Here is a 21,919-nt window from a genome sequence, read left to right as displayed (position 1 = left end):
GAATGGAGGTCTGGCTAAAGTAGCCCAAGATGTTAGCAAGGGACAAAATAATAAAGAAATGGTCATGTCGGGTCGGGTCGGGTAGGTGGGGCAAGAACTCATCCGTCTAATCTCTTCCCCAAACCGCATAATAATCTTCTCGATTTCATCGATCCAAAAACCACCTCCAATCCAATCCAATGTTCATCATCATCATCTTCTTCATTTCTTTTAATCCCTAAACCCTTATCTTTCCGCATCAAGCGATCTGTATTCAACTCCACTTCTATTTTCTTGGCCATGCGACCTTGGTTCTCCGGGATCGCCCTCTCCAGAGAGGACTTCTTCCTTCTTATTAATCAATCTTTGCAGACCACTTTCACCAATGACCGCAGATAATCAACCCCCTGCTTCATCCTGCATGCTCTGCAATGCCACCGCCGGCGCTGTCGCTGGTCTGGTTTTGATCTTCTCTCCTTACATACCAAGATTCTTTATAAAAAAAAAGACTCTTTCGTTTTGCATTTGTTTTTTCTGTACTGTTTGATTCCATGTATTACTTGTGCTATATTATTATTATTCACCATTGATATCATTATGTATTTCTTCTATACTCTTGCAATATATGCAGGAGTTCTTGCAGCCACATTTGTATGTCCTTTAGATGTGATCAAGACCAGGTTTCAGGTTCACGGTCTACCGCATCTTAATGGTGGAAGTATTAGAGGTATGCAAACTATTTGTGCATAAGTTAAGTCATTGTGATCAGTAGTTGAAGACATGCTTGAAGGAAGTTCATCTCATAAGTGCTGCTATTCTTGTCTATTGTACCAAGTTAATAGCTGTAGCTTGTGGCCTTGGTTATTTGATCCACCCAAAGTTTCTGACTTCGACTTTCTCTTTGTTTATTTTATTAACCAGGTAGTCTAATAGTTGGGAGCCTGGAACAGATTATCCGGAAGGAAGGCATTCGTGGCATGTATCGTGGGCTTTCTCCCACTATTCTTGCCTTGCTTCCAAACTGGGCGGTGAGATTGTTTTTCCTTTCACCAGAATAATCCATCTCATGCTTATTCTGTAAGGGTTTATTTTCTCCTGTTTGGTTAGACGACCACACCAGAGTCTTATGCTGGCAGATAAGACTATAATTGGTTTAATGAGTTAATCTTGTTGCATACTTATTACTCTGGCTAGTATTTGAGTTATCTAACTATGACGTTTCATCTGTCTAGACTATCCTCTACCCTCTACAAAGGTTCTAAAGAGGCAACACAAGCTTGTGTGAATTGAATTTTACCGTCGATTTCTCAACCGAATTTGTTTGTAACGCCTAAATTTTTCATTCTGCAACTGAAATCAATATGTTTGCCTCTAATCATAGTTGAAATAATATATCGTTAAAATCCATTATTTTACAATCAGTTAATTTATATATATATTTTGGTTATAGCTTATATAATAAGATCAACTCGAATGACATTAAATATTATTGTCATTTATTCCAACTCTAATCAAGCCTTGTTCCCCTCTGCTCCCCCTTCCATATCTTCTGCTTTAGTAGAATAATTTTTGAAGTTAGAAGAACTTACTTGAAGGCACTTTGAAGAAAATTTGAAGAACAGCTTGGGTGCTTGTTGGAAACTTCAAATAAACCACTACTTAGTTCCATAGAACTCCTTGCAATGGGGGTTCACTGACTTCCCTATGGACAGAATTCCTCCGTTACCAACCAAAAACTTAAGGAAGCCAACATGAAAGTAGAGTTTTCTCACAAGAGGGTTTTTTGTTCTAAAGCTTGTAGGCCCAGTGAACACCCATGGTTGGAGCATCTACAACCTAGCATTGGGCAACGACTAGTTGGGCCGTGGCCATTGCACCCAACAGCCAATTTGACTAGGCTGCCAGCATGCCTTCCAGCACTTTGGTGTTTTTCTCTTTTGGAACAGTCGATATATTGATGTCTTCTTGAGCTGCATTTGGCACGCCGGACAGGATGGGATAGAACGGGACAAAAACTTGTTGTCCCACGTTTGGTGCAACATTAAGACAGGATAGGTGGAACAAATGGGACAAGATTGGTAAATTGCCAAACTACCCATGTCAAATTAGAACACTATAACCTTCTACAATTCTTTCATTCTGCCTAACTCATTCTCGCCCGTCGAGTCCCATCTATGCACAAAATGCATCCTTAAAGATATTGAACTCAACCTAAGGGTTATAAAGATGCACCTATGTCAGTGGGCCAACAGCCTGCTTGGTCCTCGAGCACTTAGTAAGCTTCTTGAAAAGCTACATGTAGTGGTGTTAGTGGGGCCATCTAACGGAGACACCTGGCTTGGAAGCTGACCTAGCTGTCCATAGACTTTTCTATGAGAGTGTGTACTCCATGGGTTTGGTCTTCATATGCAGGCAGCTTGATCTAGATGCTTCAGGATACAGTATATTTTGTTCTTTAGCTTGTCCTTGTCACTCTCTTGAATGAGGCAGATGTAGGGGATTTGCTGCCTTGCTCTTCAGGGCTCCAGGGTTTGGCAAGGAGCTTGATAGTAAAATCCCTTTGGTACACCAAATTACGAGTTTGGGCTCCACATAAATGTGTCTACTGGTGGAATTTTATTAATTTATTTGCAACTCATCCCCTTCTAAACCTATACCATATGAAACAATAATTTTGAAGATTTGAAAATGAAACAGTGTTGGAATTTACTGATAGAGATTTGTAACAAGTTGCATGAACCGCCCACCAGGTTTCTTCTTTCATTTTTCCCACCCAGAGTCCCACTCCAACTACAGTGGAAAGCAAATGTCTAATCAATTTATATCCTTGAAAGTTCAGTCTCTATCAAGGTCTTAGTCTCGGTTTGGTCGTGACATATTAGGAAGTAAAAAGTATACGTAATTGAGGTTTTATCTATAACTTATTGCTCATCAGTTTGATCATAAGGTTCATATGTTTAAATGGTCGGGTGTATGCATGAGGTTTCACTTTTTGGTTTTCATGTTAGTTAGAGGTCCTCCTGGCCTTCTTGCCAAGAGATTTATGAAGTTGAATTACTCAAAAGTTGATAATTTTTAACTTCTGCAGGTGTATTTTACTATATATGACCAGCTGAAAGGTTCACTTAGCTCTGGTTAGATTTCAACTTATTACTTCTTGCATCTCTTTTAAATAGTATATGTTTAAGCTTTTCTATTTATTGATAGTGTTTTTTTCCATGTATGTTGATATATGGTGCACCTATAGATGGAAATCATCAGCTACCTTTTGGCGCCAATATGATAGCTGCTTCAGGGGCTGGAGTTGCAACAACAATTGTAACGAATCCTTTGTGGGTTGTTAAGACAAGGCTACAAGTATGTATTATGATTAAACCCTTCTCACGATAATTAGTATGAAAATCATAGATTCATAATAAAGGAAGTGTTATTTTTTCTTCCTTTTGTTAGATTGAAAATTTCCAGCTCTCTCTAAAGCAATACTCAGTCAAAACATACTGGCATTTTGCCCCGTTAGGTGGATTCTTGGATTCATAAAATTCTCAACTTTGGTTTTTGTATATGGAGAGATAGCATGTGTAATACGTAGAAATATGTCAATTTATGACCATGTTAATTGTTAAGCGGTGAATAACACCAACTTGGAATATCATCTACATTGTGTGGATGCTATTGATCTTATTCACATCATGAAGTTGAAAGAACTCATGTTCTTTTCAATTGTCTAGTTGGTGTTATTGATCAGTGACTTGGTGTCGCTGCTGCTATGCAAATGATCCCATATGGCATGCAATATATATATATATATTGCTTCAGATAAATTGTACCAGATGATTTAAGCTTGTTCAAGTTTGAAATGATTACAGAATTCTTGTCCTTTCTCAGACTCAAGGAATGAGGACAGGCCTAATGCCATATCGGGGTACACTTTCAGCTTTGAGGAGAATTGCTCACGAAGAGGGTATTCGTGGTTTATACAGGTTGCTAACCCTCTTCATGCACATTAAAACTCCCACCAGTTTTGTTATTTATCACACTGATTTTCATAGTTGCATCTTTGGATTTCTGTTTCATGGACAGTGGTCTTGTACCTGCAATGGCCGGTATCAGTCATGTCGCAATCCAATTTCCAGCATATGAGAAGATCAAAAGCTATTTAGCTAGTAGAGGTATGATGATAAAAAAAAATACTAAAAAACATTGCCTGTGTTGTCAAGTTTTCCGTATAATCTGAAATCTAAACATTGTTGATTCACTGATGATGACACAGAGAATATAGAGATGGATCAATTGGGTGCACGTGATGTTGCTGTTGCCTCTTCGGTTTCTAAAGTATTTGCATCCACTCTGACGTATCCACATGAGGTAGGATCATGCTTTTATGGCATTTGGAGTGTATATCACCTTTCTTCTGTTTATCATGATCAAGTATTCCCTGCAACCATCGTCGAGTGGTTTCTGTTAGCACAAGTGCTTATTTAAAATACAATTAACAGGTGGTTCGGTCGAGGCTTCAAGAACAAGGACACCATTCTGAAAAGAGATACTCTGGAATGGTGGATTGCATAAAGAAAGTGTTTCAACAAGAGGGCCTCCCTGGTTTTTACCGTGGCTGTGCTACGAATCTGCTCAGGACTACTCCGGCTGCTGTTATAACATTTACCAGCTTCGAGATGATTCACCGACTTCTTGTTACTTGATTCTCTTTTCATCTTCATCTTCACACATTGTGAAGATGAACCACACTATTATTGGCAACATAGCTAGCATTGTTTGGAATTGGTGGTACAAACTACAAAGAGTTATATAATATAGCAGATACTTTAAATACAATACAGGCCTTTTTCTATGTTTATTGGCACCCAGCCATTAAACAGAAAACCAGTACCCTTCTAAATTTTAATTATGATAAATTTATGGTCTTTGAGTTTGATATGTAAATTAGAATTGTTTTTATTCTCTTGTTTGGGTGGGGTGGTACATATAAAACTAAAAATTTGCAACTATTCTCCTTCCATCTGTGGAGCCATTTTATGATTATTTTCAAATATCATGTTGAAAGGGGTTTGTATCTGAAAAGGCCATCTTTCTTAAAATTGGAATTTGGCTTTGGGATAATCAAACAGTAAAGAAGATGCATAAATCATCGACAGACTTTCAATCTGTGAAATCATGATCACGCAGCTCGGAAGAGAAAGTGGTATGACACAGTACAATCTTTCCAAGGAAGGGCCGTTAGAAAGAGAATCCCGAACATTCAACTTGGAGGGAATGTCAACTGCTCGAGTGCAAGGCAAGTACCCTCGTTTTTGCAACTTCCAACTTCCTCTCATTTGGCATCCTTTGTCGCTCAACACTCTACTCCATACAACATAATTGATCTGAAGACGACCATATAGAATTTGTCATTTAGAGGCCTTTTACCAAAAACTTATTGGGTAACCATTTACCAACATGAGTTAGTACCTTATTGGATAACATTCTTGACCATCAAAATGCATTGTACCCTATACCCTAACTTACCTTATCGGATGACAATCTCGACCATTAATATGAATTGTGGTTGAGCATCTTAGATAAGCATTCTTGACCATCAACACGCGTTATTCCTAACCCAACTTACCTTAACGGATAAGATTACCAAGCATCAAAATGAATTGTACCCTAACTTACCTTATCATATAACATTCTCATGAATTGTTTCTAAGCATCAACTCTGGACAAGATTCTTGGTCGTGCTTACCATAAGCATTTGATAAACATCCCTTTTGTTTTAGAGGGACATTCTTCCCAGACAGCACCCATGTAGTTTTAGATACACCGTCTTTATTCGATGTGCTTTGTCATTTGTTCCCTCCCAACAAAACCAAACAGGAACCCAGAATTTCAAACAAGTTGTTGCAATTAAATTGAAAGCAAATGCTGGTTGGTAATCTCACCCGATTGGCAAATATATGAAAAAGAGAATACAACAAAGCAAAATAGAATAAGCAAGCAAAATTCATTGTATCAAGAGTGTAAATCTCCTTCTAAATAAGAAATATATCCCCAAACAAAATGAAATAAAGACGAACAGATAACTAAAATAAACCATAAAACCATCCAACATATTGGGAAGAGCCTCATTTCTTGGATTTCTTTGATGCCCTGAAAAGGAATAGACATTTTCATTAACTATAAAATTCATCCAAACAAATAAAGAGCAAAATCTCATCAACACTCACTGTGCAGGTTGTGCAGCAGGCGTTGCCGCTGGGGCTGCCGGGGCTCTCTCCTGTGGACCCTGAAACAAAAAGGGAAGGGGGTGTCAAAAAAGACTTGAGACGTAAGAAATAACAACTACAAATTGGAACTATAGCAGATGATGATTCCATACCTGGGCCAAGCGTTCTTCTCTTCGAGCCAACTTCCTTTCCCTGCTTGCCTTGTTCTTGGCACGCTTGGCCTCAAACTGATCAGATAAGGTCTTCTCTCTGGCCTTCTCAGCCTTTGATTTGTGAATGCTCTCCATCAACACACGCTTGTTCTTGAAAACATTACCTTTAACCTTCATGTACATATCATGATACATATGCTTGTCAATCTTCTTTGACTCTCGGTACTTACGAAGCAACCGCCTCAGCACCCTCATTCTTCTCATCCATAGAATCTTAGTTGGCAACCTTGCCTCCCTGGTACCCTTACGTTTACCTGAACATCATTCCATTGATGACATTAACAAATAAATTTCTCAAAAAACAAGAAAATTCACAATAGGCAATAGCAAGAAGCAAGCAAAAACAAATCATTTGACTAGATTAAGCTTGCCACCTAGAGGCCTTGGGTCCACATTGCACCTAAACTTGCAACTAGATTTAGCATTTATAGAATGACAATGTAGACCACATGCAAAAATAGTTTGTTCCATTTGTGGCATACAAGAATTAACTGATCTCGGAATAAAATTACTGCATGCAAGAATCCAAATGGACAAACTAGAAAATACCATATCCAGAATGACGGCCCTTTCTCTTAGCCTCCTTCATGCGCCGAGCACGAGAGCGTGAGTGAATCTTGGTTGGCTTCCTGATGATAAATCCATCCTTGACCAACTTCCTGATGTTCTGACCTGCAATCATGAAGCAACAAAGAAAACAACTGAAAGTGAGCATTATAAGCATTAAAAAGCTCATGAATATATTTAGCATAAAAAAGTTCAAGAACCAACCGTGGTCTAAAAGAAGCAAATATAGGAAACCACAAACTGGTTTCAAGGAATACAGTGAAGGTATTAAACTATTAATCATATTGACATTGTCCAACATGTGCTTGATTTTAGATTACAAACGAATTTCGTTACATCTTTCAATAGGTTGCACTCCTGGATATTTTAGGAATCAAATTTTATGAACATGAATGCCAATTTTAAAAAAGATTACGAAACCTTGCTTTCAATATGAAAGGGTCCTCATACAAGACATTAGAAAGCCACTAAAAAAGAACTGCCACAGTAAAAAAAACAGACGATCATACAGCCAGTATCATCACACCTACCTAATAGGTAATCTAGCATGCCGAGATGAATATTCAATCAGTAAAAATCATCTCAATACACTGCACGATAGACCAGAATGAAGAAAAAAGATGGTTTGCAACAAAATTTTATCTATGAACGGTGTCATAAAAAATACAGATAATCGTAGAACAAAGAGGAAGAAGCTTACGGGAGTTGGCCATGGAGATCTCATTGCCTTCATTGGGATCGAGCCAAACCTTGCCCCTACCGCACTTGAGGACGCTGGCGGCGAGCCTCTTCTGTAGCTTGAGCGACACCATTTCCTTTTTCACGGCTGCGAATAAGAGGACTAGGGTTTTGCGGGATAAATGATAATGTATGTTTATAACTTCCCAATTGGGCATTGGGCATTGGGTGAGCTGAGGCGGTTTCTGCAATTGTATGGGCTTTACCAACTTTTATGACTAACGGGCTTACAGCCCAATGGATTTGAAATTTTTTAAGTAAAATACTATATAATCATATCATTCAAGCTTAAAGATTTTATAAACAAAGTAAGATAACGCGACCATTTTTTTATATTTGAAACGTTACAGCAAAATGCTGTGAAGGTAAAAAAAAAATGAACCTTCATAGCAAAAACATTGTGAAGATTACCTTCACAATGTAAAAAAATGGTCTCATAAATCTTATGAAAACAGATTGGTCTCACGTGATCCCAAATCTATATCTATATCTATATATATGCTATTGATTTGTATTATATATTCAACCAAGTGCATGTAATAAGATATTTGACATGAAAACAATGCAACATAAGTATATGGTTAAACATTAGACGCATTCAGGTAATGGAACGAAATAAAGAAAAACGGAAAGGAGGTTGATGGATAGTTTTACCTTTATCCAATATTATGTTAATGTCTCTCTCATCGTAGCACCCGTGAAGACGATTCAAAGCTTGTGCAAAGATAACTAAAAGAGCGACAATTGTCTTGCTTTGAGCTTTTTGGATATTCAGTCTTTTTCCGTGTCAAAATCAATGTCGAAGTTGGAGCTAGTCGATGTGCTCGTAACAAAAAGATCGAGTTTAACGAGGGTTTCTTAGTTCTTTCAGTACAAAATGTTACCCTAGCTATATAATTATCCTTTGGGTATGATTTTTGGCATCTAATTAGTTTTAATGGGAAAAACTATTCTTACTTATCCTTTGGGTGTGATTTTTGACATGTGTTGAACATAATATTGATCACAAACGACAATTTAAAAGACTTTAATTATTTGAATCTTGAGCATGGGTGTGAACATATATATATATATATTATTTATATTATATTATAAAGCATTTGACAAAAACTCTTAAAAATCATTTTTATGCATAAAGTACTGTTTATTAATGCATGTTACTTAAAACTCAAGATTACAAGTAGACCGTACGTAAGTACAATTTATTAAAGCTCTATATATGAATTCGTATAACTAACTGCAGATAAACATAATCAAATACAGGATAAACATCTCATTTTAAATATAAAAAATCTAAAATATAATTAGGATAATGATTTAGTTCTAACAGAATACTTAATTATTATATTTATAAACTGTTATATTATTAAACCAAAAATAAATTATTTCGTTATTAAACTTAAATTAAATTATAATAAAAAAATAAATTAAAGAAATTACATAAAAAATGAGAACTTTTAATAGTTGATTTGATATTAACATTGATATATTTTTTAAAAAAAATTTATGATATCTTCAAATTTATATTTTATTCAAAAATAAAATCATTATTGTTTTCTTAAAAACAAATAAAATCGTATTATTATCTCGACAGAGACAAATAATAAAATAAAAAATTAAAATTGAGATTTGGGGAAAAAATAAGGTAAACTAAAAAAAGATATTTATAGTTTAAAAAAATTGTTATTAAGTAACTTTCTTATCTATACTATATTATAAAGCAGTTGACAAAAACTCTTAAAAATCATTTTTTATGCATCAAGTATTGTATATTGATGCATATTACTTAAAATTCAAGATTACAAGTAAATTATACATAAGTACAACTTATTAAAGCTTCATGTTTGAATTTGTGTAACTAACTGCAGATAAACATAATCAAATAGAGGATAAACATCTCATTTTAAAATATAAATTACTTCGTTATTGAACCTAAGTTAAATTATAATAAAAAAAATTGAAGTAAAAAATTACACAAAAAATCAGAATTTTAAATAGTTAATTTAATACTAATATCGATATATTTTTGTCAAAATTTTATGATATCTTCAAGTTTATATTTTATTCAAAAATCATATAAGACCATACTATAACATCGACTGAAATAAAGAATAAAATAAAATATTAAAATCAAAATGTATCTCGCTGCATTGCGCGAATACCCTTCTAGTGTGTGTGTGTGTATATATATATATATACATACAATATATCGTTATAGTCCGGACTGAACACAAACCCATACAGGATAAAAGGTGAGGGCCTTCTCTCACTCAGTTCACCTCCCCTGTAGGTAAAGCGGAAGTTAATTAAAATTAATCCTCCGCCTTACCTAAGCTACAGGGTATGGAGCCACGTCGTTCGATTGGCGTGCTTATTGTGGGACCACTACCTCCACGATGAGCGAACAACATAACAGAGAGTGCTTCTCGGGGAGGAGCACGAATATCCCTAGTGTAGTGTTGCCTTTCTGGATGCCCTGTAGTTAGATAAACAACAACAAGCCCGGAAGAAGGTCTTACCCGTGGATTGAACTTCTTCCTGGCGATAAACAACAACAAGCAAGTTGTGCCTCCTGGGGGGGTCTGGGTGGGGTGGGGGGGGGTGGAAATATTTAATTAAAATCTCAGATAGAGAGTTAAGCCCGATCAGTAAGAATAAGCCTGTTACTTACAAGACTTTTTGCTTTGATAGAACTGTATCTTTGCTCCCCGCAAAACAATGGTGGGAAACAACATCTAAAACAACCCGACATTTCCCAGGTTCAAATAGAAACCAACCATATGGTACAAACTATGTGAACCGATCTTGATCGTTTAATTTATCATCAAACGGTTATTATTAAATGAGATTAAATAAACAATAATTTAATTAATGTATTATTTGATATGTGTATGAACAATTGTTCAAAGGGTAAATTGGTGAAACGGTCATTATTAAATGAGTATTAAAAAATAATCAATTAATCATTAAATTAATTGGGCTGCTTATGAACAATTGTTCACAGSGTATTTTGGTAATAAATTCTCACGCATCGTGAACCCGATATTCTCCAGCCGATTTGTAACCTACGATCGATTATGAACATATTCACAACTCATGTTCACATGTCTTCCCTATGCTCGTGTGAACAGCATCCGTGTCTTGCAATGTAAACATTATGTTCATATGTTCATATATGTTCACATGTCGGCCCCATGTTCGTGTGAACATCATCTATGTCTTACAATGTAAACACTATGTTCTGATGTTCATATGGTGTGATGTTTTTCAATGTCATACCGTATGACATCGTCACGGGTTCGTRTGAAYAACGATTGTGTCTTTCAATGAAAACAAGTTGTTCATATGGTGAACATATATGAACATAGACTGCAAGAGATGCACATATATGAACATTTTCAAAATCAAGGATTGTTGTGCATGTGTGCAGATATGAACATAGACTGCAAGCGTTTATCATTTTCATTATTCTGATATTCTTTTACAATAGGATTCTCCATGTATCTTGGAYGAAAYRAAAATYTTKTACACTTAGACAACCAATTTCAATATATGTAGAACATAACTTGAAAAGAAGAACATGAACATGAAATAATAAAGAAATCAGAAAAATCTCATGATCAATTAGADGTATCTTTTAAGATTTGTAACTCCCAATTAATTATTAGGGTGTTACAAAAAGGTTAAATTACAAAATTACCTTTATCATTAATTTATAATTTAGATTTGAACCTAAAGTGAATAAAAAATGTGATTGGTTAAGGTTGGTTAGCTTAATTTGTACCATATGGTTAGTTTCTATATATATAATAAATTGCTAGTGTTTTATTAATGGTTAAGATATTTTTAGTAACATTAATTTGAAAAAAATATTTTAAAATCTCGATTTGGTAGCAAAAACAATTTGCAGTTGACTATCCATGTTCCACGATAATAATTAATAATAGAGAGTAAACTCCAACTTTGGTCAAAACTTTGAAACTGTAACCTAAATTTTGATATAAATGCCCCAAGGACGATAACCATTATCACCAACTATTTGAAGATTTAAGCGCTGTTTATCTACGACTTAATTAGGTTTATTGGTCTATCTGACTTATTCATACAGTTCATTTGGGTTGTTTACTTAAGGTTTATTCGCACAAAACATGACTAAATCGCATAGATAGAAATGATGTGTTGTCTTCATTCAGCCACAAAAATAACACCCCTACCCCTTATTTAAAGCATCGCCTCTTTCTCAGATGAGACACCCCATCGTCACCTCTTTATGATTTTCTTTATGATTTAAATAGAAAGAAATTAAAGGTATGATTGGCGGTGGGTTCCACTTCTAGAGCTTCAATGATGCATGCATTCCAATTAATTGGTGGTTCACGATTCACCTCTTTAATTATTTCAAACATATATATTGTCATCATCATAATCATATGCATGTCTTATTAAAAAAATTTGTTTTAAGTGATTGTAAATTGTTTATAGATAATACAAAACACTAAATTAAATTAAAGAAAATAATTGACCAATTTATCAGTTCTTAAATAAAAAAAAATTATGTAATAATGTAATACGAATCGATAGATGTGACTAATGATCATATTGTTAGAGACGGATCATTAAAAGAGGAACCAAAACCAAAATTATATATATATGGTGCTAGACAAAATCATTTGAATACAACAAGCAACAATAAAAAACGGACAAAGCAATAAAAGAAAGTTGGTGCTTAATCTGACATCGAAATTAAAGCATGACAATGTTATCATGTTTTTAGTCGTTTTCATTTTCTTTATGTTAATATCAAACCGATTAAATTCCTTTAATGAATGAAAAAAGCATGATTCATGTATCAACAACATGAATTATATATATATATATATATATATGCTTTAAAAAAGAATTTGTATTGAATTGCTTTTGAAGTTATACTACTTGTTCCTTCCAAAAGAAGTGAACTTTTAATTAATTTTTGAAAAAAGGAATCTTATTTGTGGAGTGCACTTGTTCTTTTTTGGGTGGTATGTTCTTCATAGATTTAGATCCATAAAATATGGATGTGTTGCTTCCAACTAAATCGTATACATTTTAATTATAAAGAATTTCTTTGAGTATTTATGATCATAAATATGCATGATGATAACCACAAGTATGGTACTTGATTGGTTTGAGCTTGGGCTCCAAAAGTCAAAGTATCTGAAAGTCTCAAGTTCAAATCTAAGGAGGAATAAAAATTCTCTTGTGGCCACAGAGATTCAAATGCGGTGATTCTGGACTACCTGCAAAGTATGTGGTCGCCCTGGGATTAGTTGACTCCCTTTTAAAAGAGTACAAAAAAGTACAAAAAATAATATAAAAATTTATTTTTTGGTGGGTCCCACATACTTCACTTTAAGGTACAAGAGGGTATAGACCTCGATTTGCGTGGATCTACCCGGGGGCGATCCAGGCATCCAATCGCCCCCCGTGGCGATCCGTCCCAAAATGTTTTTTTTTTCTTTTGAGGTGTTTTTAATAAAAATGAAACGCTATTTAAACTGTTTTTTTTTTCATTTTTAGGACCAAATTTCATGATTATAGGTTTTTAAATAAGACCATGATAATTGTGGATATGCAAAAATTAATTTTATCTTATTTGGGGGATGTAAATCAGATACTATATCTTATTTACGAAGTTTGACCGCTATTTCGTATTAATCTTTTTAAATGTTCTTGTGTTTTAGTGTAATTTTCTTAATTTTCCTAAAAAAATTCCCTAATTTTTTTTAATTATAACAATTTAGGTTTAGTAACAAAAAAAATTAATTTAAGTTTGATTAAATATTTTTAATAAAGATAATAACTAAGGATTCGGTTAGAACTCAATAATTATTCAAATTAAAAAATTATATATAATAAAACCATGACATTTGAATCTACAAGGGTAAAAAACAGTTTAAATATCGTCTCGTTTTTATTAAAAACACCCCTTAATCGACGTTGAAAAAAATAAAAAAAATATTCTTTTAAAGATGAACTATTTCTTCAAAAGGAAAACCTCTATTTGATAGATGGTTTTTATAGGCTTCAACCTTAAAATTAAATACGTAAAAAGACACAATTTATGTATTTTTTCATTTGTATTTAAAACACCCCTTAATTGTTAAATAGAAAACACAAAATGACGAAATAGATGTCAAATTTCGTAAATCAGATATTGTATCTGATTTAGGAAACCCAAATCAGATAAAAATAATTTTTGTGTCGTCATAATTATAATGGTTTAGTTTTAAATCTTTACCCATGAAATTTGGTTCTAAAAAAGTTAAAAAATACAACTTAAATGGCGTATCAGTTTTATTAAAAAGACCACAAAACAAAAAAAATAAAAAAATAATAAAAGGCTGGATCTCCCCTGGGGGCGATGGGACAGGCTGGATTGCCCCCTAAGGCGAGGTCAAACCCGGTCTTCGAGGTGAACAGTAATCTCGTTTTTTTAGGCAAAAAAAATTAATTTTTTTAAAGAATTTAAGGGGGATCCCACCCCCCCAACACCACATGTACAGGTCGTCTCCGAGGGCAATCCGAATGGTCAAAAACGCAAAACCTTTAAAACCTAGTTATTTTATGACAAATAGTTGTATTGAATAGTTATTTTAATAAATTTCCCATAAACAATGCATGGTGATGATGATGGCAATATATACTTTGAATAGTGAAGTCAACTCTGGATTTGGTAAGTACAAGCAAATTGGAGAAGAAACAAAGTAGAGGAAGGATTATGATGTGATTTATGAGAAAAGTCTAAAAAAATACAATAAACTTTAGTGTTTAGAATAATTAAGTTTCTGGATAATTTTTTGGAACAAATAAGTCATTGGATAATTTTTTGAAACAAATAAGTTTTTAGACATTCAAAAACATGTTAAATAACTCCTTAAACTTTCTAAAACATGTTACATACATTCCTATGACCTATAAAACTGGTTAATGTGATAAAATAATAAAAAAAATCCGAAAAAACCTCAATGAACATTCATATTTTGAAAAAAGTCTTTAAACATTTTTTGAACCAAAAAGTATTTAAATTTATACAATTAAACAAATATAACAAAAAAGTACTTACATTTACAAAAAAAATACTTACATTTAAAAAAGATTTTTGATAAAATTTATTTTGATTAAAATTAAAATATATTATATCAGTGATTTTTCAAACTAATTTTTTTTTAAAATTGCTGATCAAATTTATTTTAATTAAAAATAATATATATTACGTATGTGATTTTTAAAATAAAAAAATATTTAAAAAATTATTGATAAAATTTATTTTAACTAAAAATAAAATAGATTTTTTAAATCTTTTTAAATATTTTAATTAAAAATAAATATAAGCAATAATCCTTTTTAAATCATTTTTTTAAATTTAAAATACTGACATAATATTTTTTATTTTTAATTAAAATAAATTTCATCAATAATAATTTTTAAATATAAATACTTTTTTGTTATATTTGTTTTATTTTATATAATGTAAGTATTTTTTTTTTGGTTCAAAAAAAATTTAGGGACATTATCACTCAAAATATGAATGTTCATTGGCTTTTTTTCATTTTTTCCATTATTTTACCTCGTTAATTAGTTTTATAGGTCATAAGAATGTATGTAACAGATTTTAGAAAGTCCAAAGAGTTGTTTAACAGGTTTTGGAATGTCCAAAAACTTATTTGTTCTAAAAAATTATCCAATAACTTAATCATTTCAAACACTAAAATCAATTGAATTTTTTTTTATACTTTTCCTTGATTTATTGGTGGTGGTAGCTTAGTGTCAAGTGTATAATTATATGCACTGAACTTGACATGTTATTAATCATAAAATTAAACTAAAAGAAGAATATGTAATTAAAATAGATTATTTAGGTTTAGAATATTATTTTGTATTCATTTCTTAAGACATGAATTAATTAGAAATATTTATATATAAATATGAATAAAAAAACATAATTATTGTCACCAGATTGTTATCTGTCTTCACATGGGAATTGAAGCCACAACACAATAACAATAGCATTAGCATTAGCATGCATATTATATGATATTATAGACAAAATACTTTCTTTCACATTTACTTATTTGTTACGTAAACATTGCTTCCCTTTATCACCAACTGGCAACTACGCACCATTCATTCACAAAACCATATTTTATACATAAATTCCTGCCATTAAATTACAAACAAAAAAGAGAGAGAAGGAAATGGGTAAGCCATCATCCCTTTCTATTACATTACATAGTATGCATCTTCAACATTGAGAATTTCGTCTGACAGACCAACTTAAACAGTTGACATTTCTGGAGGAAGCTTAAGTCCATATACGGCCATGGGGTGTGTATGTGAACATACATACATACAGACAAGTAGCAAATGATTTGAAGATAACTGGCAAGTGCAATGGAGTCATTAAAATAATGATATACTGTTAAATTAATGAATGATGGAGCCAGCTAGCTGTAGCCTGTAGCCGTGTACCCTGTCTTTCCCAAATCTTTAAGCTGCTTTCCCCGTTTCAGTCTCCTGTAAAATAAATACCCATGATACTACTACTGCTGCTGTCATTTACCAGTGGATGTTCTTTTCTTCTGTTTTCCCTTTGACCACCATTTCTACCCAGTCCCATCTACTTTCTTCGATTTGTCCCTTTCTTCGATCACTGCTTCCTGATTCCTCCCTTTATAAATTGCCCTCCTTTGCATCTCCCCTTATTCATTTCAATTCTTGAACCCGCATCTCAGATTTGCATATTCTTCCAAAACCCACAATTCTTAATTCCCATTACTTCATCATGTTTCTCCTTCTCCATCCTTAACTTCTCCCACATTCTGTCCATACCCCGTTACTATCAAAATGTCCAAGTAATTTCTTGAGTTTTTTTCCTAATAAAGAAAATGGCTTTCCCGTAAATCTTGAAGATCCATTCCGATAAGGAACTTCAAATCTGCTGGAGTAAGTTGTTAAACTTGCTTAATGGAAGAGACATTTGTGCCTTTTCGTGGAATCAAGAATGACCTCCATGGACGACTGATGTGTTACAAACAAGATTGGTCAGGCGGCTTCCGTGCAGGTTTCAGGTATCATCACATTAATGCTCATCTGACATCCGTTTTAGCTTTCTATTCGTTTTTTTGAGTTTGGCAAGATTATCACTCCCCCCTCTAAATCATATGGATTTGCTTTGTTAGATTAGATTAAATTTTCATAGTTTCAAGTAGACTGTTTGATTCCTCTTTCTTTTTGCATAACCATAGAATCTTGGCTCCCACCACATATATATTTTTCGCCTCAGCAATCCCAGTTATATCCTTCGGCGAACAACTGGAACGAAATACTGGTATGCAAAATAGATTCCAATATTAGGCAATTGATTTATATTTTAGTTCATCCTTGTTAAGATGGTCTGCTTTGGTACTTACAGAAGGAGCTTTGACGGCCGTTCAAACATTGGCCTCCACTGCAATTTGTGGGATCATACACTCCATCATTGGAGGTCAACCTTTACTGATTTTAGGTGTTGCAGAGCCTACAGTCCTCATGTACACCTTCATGTATAACTTTGCCAAACAAAGACCAGAATTGGGTCACAAATTGTTTCTTGCATGGACTGGTTGGTGAGTATGTTTCTCTTTTTTATTACTTTTGTTTCATAAGCTACTGTATAATTATACCACTTGTATTTGTACACTTGTTGTTTCTATAGTATAGTACATTCTTGCTGTTTAGAATTCATTGGTTTGATCATATGATTCTTTGTTTACCCGAACATGCTTTCTACTTAAACTCTCAGGGTATGTGTGTGGACTGCCGCCTTACTCTTCTTGCTAGCCATACTAGGAGCGTGTTCTATTATCAACCGATTTACACGCGTGGCTGGTGAACTCTTTGGCCTACTTATTGCCATGCTATTTATGCAACAAGCGATCAGAGTAAGTATATTTATTGTTAATGTGTTCCATAAAACTTTCAACAAGCATATCTTATAACAAAACTGTAGGAGCGTTTCAACCCGTCTAGTTAACGGTTTTCTTTTCCGTTTTTAATTTTCTTGTGGTAAAGTTGTTGCAATTTTATGTGACACAGGAAGTGTCTTGTATTTTCATGACATAGATTTTATTTGGGATTTAATCTGATTCAAATCTGGATTCAGGGACTAGTAGATGAGTTCCGCATACCAGCGAGAGCAGATTCAAAGGCAACCGAGTTTATACCTTCATGGAGATTTGCCAATGGAATGTTTGCACTTGTTTTGTCATTTGGCCTTTTGCTGACTGGATTAAAAAGCCGGAAAGCCAGATCATGGAGATATGGTGCTGGTAAGCATATGCTAATATGTCAAAATAATCAATGATTGATTTCTAGCCTACAATCTTACAAATTTTGTCCCTGCAGGTTGGATTAGAAGCCTTATTGCAGATTATGGGGTGCCCCTTATGGTTCTTGTCTGGACAGCTGTTTCCTATGCACCAGCCGGAAGTGTTCCAAAAGGAATCCCACGGCGTCTCTTTAGCCCAAATCCTTGGTCTCCTGGTGCATATGAAAATTGGACAGTTGTCAAGGTAAAATCTTTCTTTTTTTGCTTTTACATTTGTTATTGTGCTGTTTAACTTGCGTTGGACACTAAATGGTCTGCAACTCTAAATGACAGGATATGCTGGATGTGCCTATTCTCTTCATATTTGGAGCTTTTGTTCCAGCAACAATGATTGCCGTACTGTACTACTTTGATCACAGTGTAGCATCTCAACTTGCTCAGCAGAAAGAATTCAATTTGAGAAAGCCGCCTTCTTTCCATTATGACTTGCTCCTTCTGGGATTTTTGGTGTGCATCTAACTTGTCTAGTTTTCAAATAATTCTACTATCTGTTTCATCCCTGTTCACAGGTGCCTTTTTTAGTTATCCTGACCTTTATATGCATTTTTTGAATAAGTTTCTTATAGATTGTGCATTTCATTGCAGACATTACTGTGTGGTCTGCTTGGAATTCCCCCATCCAATGGTGTCATTCCCCAATCTCCTATGCATACCAAGAGTCTTGCTACTCTGAAACACCAGGTAACTTGACATAAATGACAATGCTGTTTGTTTATTTATAACTCACTGCAACCATATCTGAATGTGCAGTTGCTTCGGAATCGACTAGTTGAAACGGCACGGGAGAGTATGAGGATGAACTCAAGCTTAGGACAGTTATATGGAAACATGCAGGAAGCATATCAGCAAATGCAGACTCCCTTAATCCACCAAGCACCCTCAGATGTAATGGACTTATTTGTATTGCTCAGAAGTTGGTAATAAGTTATATATTGACTAAAATATGTTATGTTATGGTTGAGCAGGGGTTGAAGGAACTAAAAGAATCAACAGTTCAATTAGCTTCAAGCATGGGGAATATTGATGCACCTGTGGTTGACAGTGTTTTTGATGTGGAGAAGGAGATAGATGATTTGTTGCCTGTTGAGGTGAAAGAACAACGTGTGAGTAACCTACTCCAATCATGCATGGTTGGAGGATGTGTTGCAGCGATGCCTTTTCTAAAACTGATTCCAACTTCAGTCCTTTGGGGTTACTTTGCTTTCATGGCCATAGAAAGCTTACCTGGGAACCAGTTCTGGGAAAGGATATTACTTCTTTTCACTGCACCAAGCCGCAGATTCAAGTAAGTAGTTTGTTTGAATTTGACATGAGAAAAAAAGTTCAAGAAAACTAGATGGCATAATAAGGAATATTGTGGACATGCAGAGTTCTGGAAGACTACCATGCTACGTTTGTGGAAACTGTGCCATTCAAGACGATTGCGACATTTACATTATTCCAAACAACATACTTGCTCATCTGTTTTGGGCTAACATGGGTTCCTATAGCGGGACTTCTGTTCCCTTTGATGATCATGCTGTTAGTCCCAGTAAGACAATACATTTTGCCCAAGTTTTTCAAAGGGGTACACCTTCAGGACTTGGATGCAGCAGAGTATGAGGAGGCCCCAGCTATACCTTTTAATTATCCTCAGGTAAAGTTTTCACTATACTTGGAAAAATCCATCATAAAGGATGAAAAGTAATTAAGCAAGTGTTTTTCATTGTTGAATTTAGGAGGGAGAATTTGGTGCTAGATCTACGAGTGCAGATGCTGGAGAAGTGTTGGATGAGGTAATAACGAGAAGCAGGGGTGAGATTAGGCGTACGTGCAGCTCTCGAGTGACAAGCACCTCAGCAACTCCTTCAAGAGATGGAATGAACCTTCAAAGTCCACGATTATCCTTGAAAGCATACAGTCCGAGAATTAATGAACTCAGAGTGTTGCATAGCCCAAGTGGACCATCTTCCTTGGGAAGAAAATGAAGGAAGACCCTTTCTCTAATTGGCATGTGCCTAGCCTGCCATCTCTTTATGAGTTTAAATTTTTGCTTGTAACAGACAGTATAACCTGTATCTGGTTTGTTGTAAGTAAGTAATGATATATTATATGCTAGTAATGTAATGTAATTTAGAATAAAACAGCAAATCTAGTTTCAACTAGATTGGTCTTGAATTCATGTAATTACTTAATTATAAAGTGTTGTTTCAGCCTTTTACACTCTTGTCTTTGCCTGCCTACTATTACCATTACCATATATAGTGTTACAGAAGAACAAGTAGTAGTAGTAATAGCAGTAGTGTTGGTTTCTTAAGACATTAAAGTAGAGCTGAATAGCCAATTCAGTGGTTAAAGTGTCTGTGTCTGTGTCTCTGTGTGTGTGTGTGTACATATCATCAAAGTAAAAGAGTAGGTGAGGCAGATAAAAAGAAAGGATGGAAATGTGAATGAAAGAAACAAAACCAAGCGTTGACGTTGGGGACATTAGTGGCAAACATATTCATTCTTTTGGTGAATCAAAATAACATGAGCCTCTTCTTTTTTCATGTTTTCACAACTTTTAACACAAAATCAAACAAGTTTTTGTAAGGTCATATGCATGATTTCCTTCCATCATTATAAAGTTACAAGTTACAAGTTACATAAATACAGAAAAAGGGAGATGGATTTGACACTCTAGTTGACCATCAAAACTTGCTCTTCCTTTATTCCCACCAAATCATTCATGCTTTCTTTACAACTAAATACAAATATGCCATTTTTTTGAAGAATGGGTGATGCTGACAGCTTACTTACAGTTACAGTTACATTACAGGCCCATGCAAATTAAGGCCCAACATCTATCTCACACAACAGTTAACACAAACTAAAACAAGTTACAAGGCCCAAACCAGTTGCTCCAACTCTCTAACTAGTAGTAGTAAGTAGTAACTACATATGATCATTATTGGGCCTCACTAGTTAACTGCCCAGATATATAAGAATGCCCATCTCTACATACACAATTAATCTTTTAATCAATTAATTACTAAATATATATTTTTAATAATAAACAAAATAAAAATGTTCATCCAAACAAGAAACTGTACATTAAAGGTTGGGGTATTCATTGGTCCACATGTAATGCATTGGGGTGGAATTCAATCATCAATTAAATTTTAATAACCCATCCATCCAATTTCAATTTATAAAGAAAAATAAATAATATTTTTCTGATAACTTTTTACCAAAAGAAATTAAGGATATATTATTAGAAAATTGAAAGCGATGGAATAAAATAGTAGGTAGAAAATCAAGGGTGATGTGTGATTGGTGAGCCAACTCAAAAGTATCTGGAGGTCCCATGTTCAAATTCAATGAGTAATAAAAATCGTCTTTGTGGCCACGAAGGTTCAAATGCGGTGACTCTGGACTATTTGTAAAGCAGGTGGTCATCTCGTATAGCGGGTTGGATATATATCAAGGTTAATAAATAAAAAAATTAATAGGTAGAAGAACATACATATACACAAGTTTCTGGGTGATACTTGAGTAGTAAAAACTATGACTTTATTTCTTTCTTTCTGTCTACTCAAATTACATATTAAGGGCAGTGCTAATGACACCCCTTAATATTAAGGGTGTTGATTGTTTTGAAAATTGTGCCAATGATTTTTTGTCATAAACATCAACTCAATTAATTATATATTTATATTTTATTAATTTTATTTTATTTTATATTTATATTAAAAAATATATATTATTTTATTATTTTTATGTTACTTTATTATTTTATACTTTTGATTTTATATATTACAATTTATTATATATTA

At 34.0% G+C, this 21,919-nt stretch overlaps 3 protein-coding genes across 5 annotated transcripts; 2 read left to right on the top strand and 1 right to left on the bottom strand.

Moving 5' to 3' along the window:
• The first annotated feature begins 139 nt into the window (after positions 1-139).
• Positions 140-4,812, top strand: LOC112517944 (nicotinamide adenine dinucleotide transporter 1, chloroplastic). The gene is made up of 9 exons (XM_025125378.1): positions 140-434; positions 611-706; positions 901-1,007; positions 3,068-3,113; positions 3,227-3,336; positions 3,865-3,959; positions 4,060-4,148; positions 4,250-4,344; positions 4,476-4,812. The coding sequence occupies exons 1-9, from the start codon at positions 365-367 to the stop codon at positions 4,677-4,679; spliced, it is 912 nt and encodes a 303-aa protein (XP_024981146.1). The 5' UTR covers positions 140-364; the 3' UTR covers positions 4,680-4,812.
• Positions 4,813-5,905: 1,093 nt separating this feature from the next.
• On the bottom strand, positions 5,906-7,819 carry LOC112517945 (60S ribosomal protein L19-1-like). Its single transcript, XM_025125380.1, has 5 exons — positions 7,683-7,819; positions 6,965-7,087; positions 6,356-6,669; positions 6,204-6,262; positions 5,906-6,126 (listed from the first exon to the last, which is right to left on the bottom strand). Exons 1-5 carry the CDS (start codon positions 7,792-7,794, stop codon positions 6,102-6,104), a joined length of 633 nt encoding a protein of 210 aa, XP_024981148.1. The 5' UTR covers positions 7,795-7,819; the 3' UTR covers positions 5,906-6,101.
• Positions 7,820-16,723: 8,904 nt separating this feature from the next.
• Positions 16,724-20,322, top strand: LOC112518061 (boron transporter 1-like). 3 transcript variants are annotated; one of them, XM_025125616.1, is made up of 12 exons: positions 16,724-16,827; positions 17,005-17,087; positions 17,172-17,364; positions 17,541-17,679; positions 17,901-18,066; positions 18,143-18,309; positions 18,399-18,572; positions 18,711-18,806; positions 18,876-19,010; positions 19,088-19,410; positions 19,494-19,761; positions 19,847-20,322. In XM_025125616.1, exons 1-12 carry the CDS (start codon positions 16,724-16,726, stop codon positions 20,090-20,092), a joined length of 2,094 nt encoding a protein of 697 aa, XP_024981384.1. In that variant the 3' UTR covers positions 20,093-20,322. The 3 variants fall into 3 exon arrangements, with proteins under 3 accessions (XP_024981384.1, XP_024981383.1, XP_024981385.1); XM_025125615.1 differs by having other exon boundaries at positions 19,844-20,322; XM_025125617.1 differs by having other exon boundaries at positions 16,747-16,827; positions 18,876-19,025; positions 19,091-19,410; positions 19,494-19,808; positions 19,873-20,322.
• Positions 20,323-21,919: the final 1,597 nt, after the last annotated feature.

Source organism: Cynara cardunculus (genome assembly GCF_001531365.2).
Source record: "Cynara cardunculus var. scolymus isolate 2C chromosome LG 9, CcrdV1, whole genome shotgun sequence".
In the NCBI taxonomy this organism is placed as follows: Eukaryota; Viridiplantae; Streptophyta; class Magnoliopsida; order Asterales; family Asteraceae; genus Cynara; species Cynara cardunculus.
The sequence above is the reverse complement of the archived record's forward strand: the minus strand, read 5'-3'. Positions and strand labels throughout refer to the sequence as shown.

Bases quoted from the DNA above. Each gene is read 5' to 3' on its own strand.
- LOC112518061 (XM_025125615.1), top strand. From the start codon at position 16,724: ATGGAAGAGACATTTGTGCCTTTTCGTGGAATCAAGAATGACCTCCAT. The intron at 18,573-18,710 runs GTGTGCATCTAA...ATTTCATTGCAG, and splicing joins TGCTCCTTCTGGGATTTTTG to ACATTACTGTGTGGTCTGCT. The intron at 19,411-19,493 runs GTAAGTAGTTTG...GTGGACATGCAG, and splicing joins GCACCAAGCCGCAGATTCAA to AGTTCTGGAAGACTACCATG.
- LOC112517945 (XM_025125380.1), bottom strand. From the start codon at position 7,794: ATGGTGTCGCTCAAGCTACAGAAGAGGCTCGCCGCCAGCGTCCTCAAG. The intron at 6,670-6,964 runs GTATTTTCTAGT...AATGATGTTCAG, and splicing joins GGGCCGTCATTCTGGATATG to GTAAACGTAAGGGTACCAGG. The intron at 6,263-6,355 runs GTATGGAATCAT...TTTTTGTTTCAG, and splicing joins GAGAAGAACGCTTGGCCCAG to GGTCCACAGGAGAGAGCCCC.
- LOC112517944 (XM_025125378.1), top strand. From the start codon at position 365: ATGACCGCAGATAATCAACCCCCTGCTTCATCCTGCATGCTCTGCAAT. The intron at 707-900 runs GTATGCAAACTA...TTTATTAACCAG, and splicing joins TAATGGTGGAAGTATTAGAG to GTAGTCTAATAGTTGGGAGC. The intron at 4,345-4,475 runs GTAGGATCATGC...TACAATTAACAG, and splicing joins CTCTGACGTATCCACATGAG to GTGGTTCGGTCGAGGCTTCA.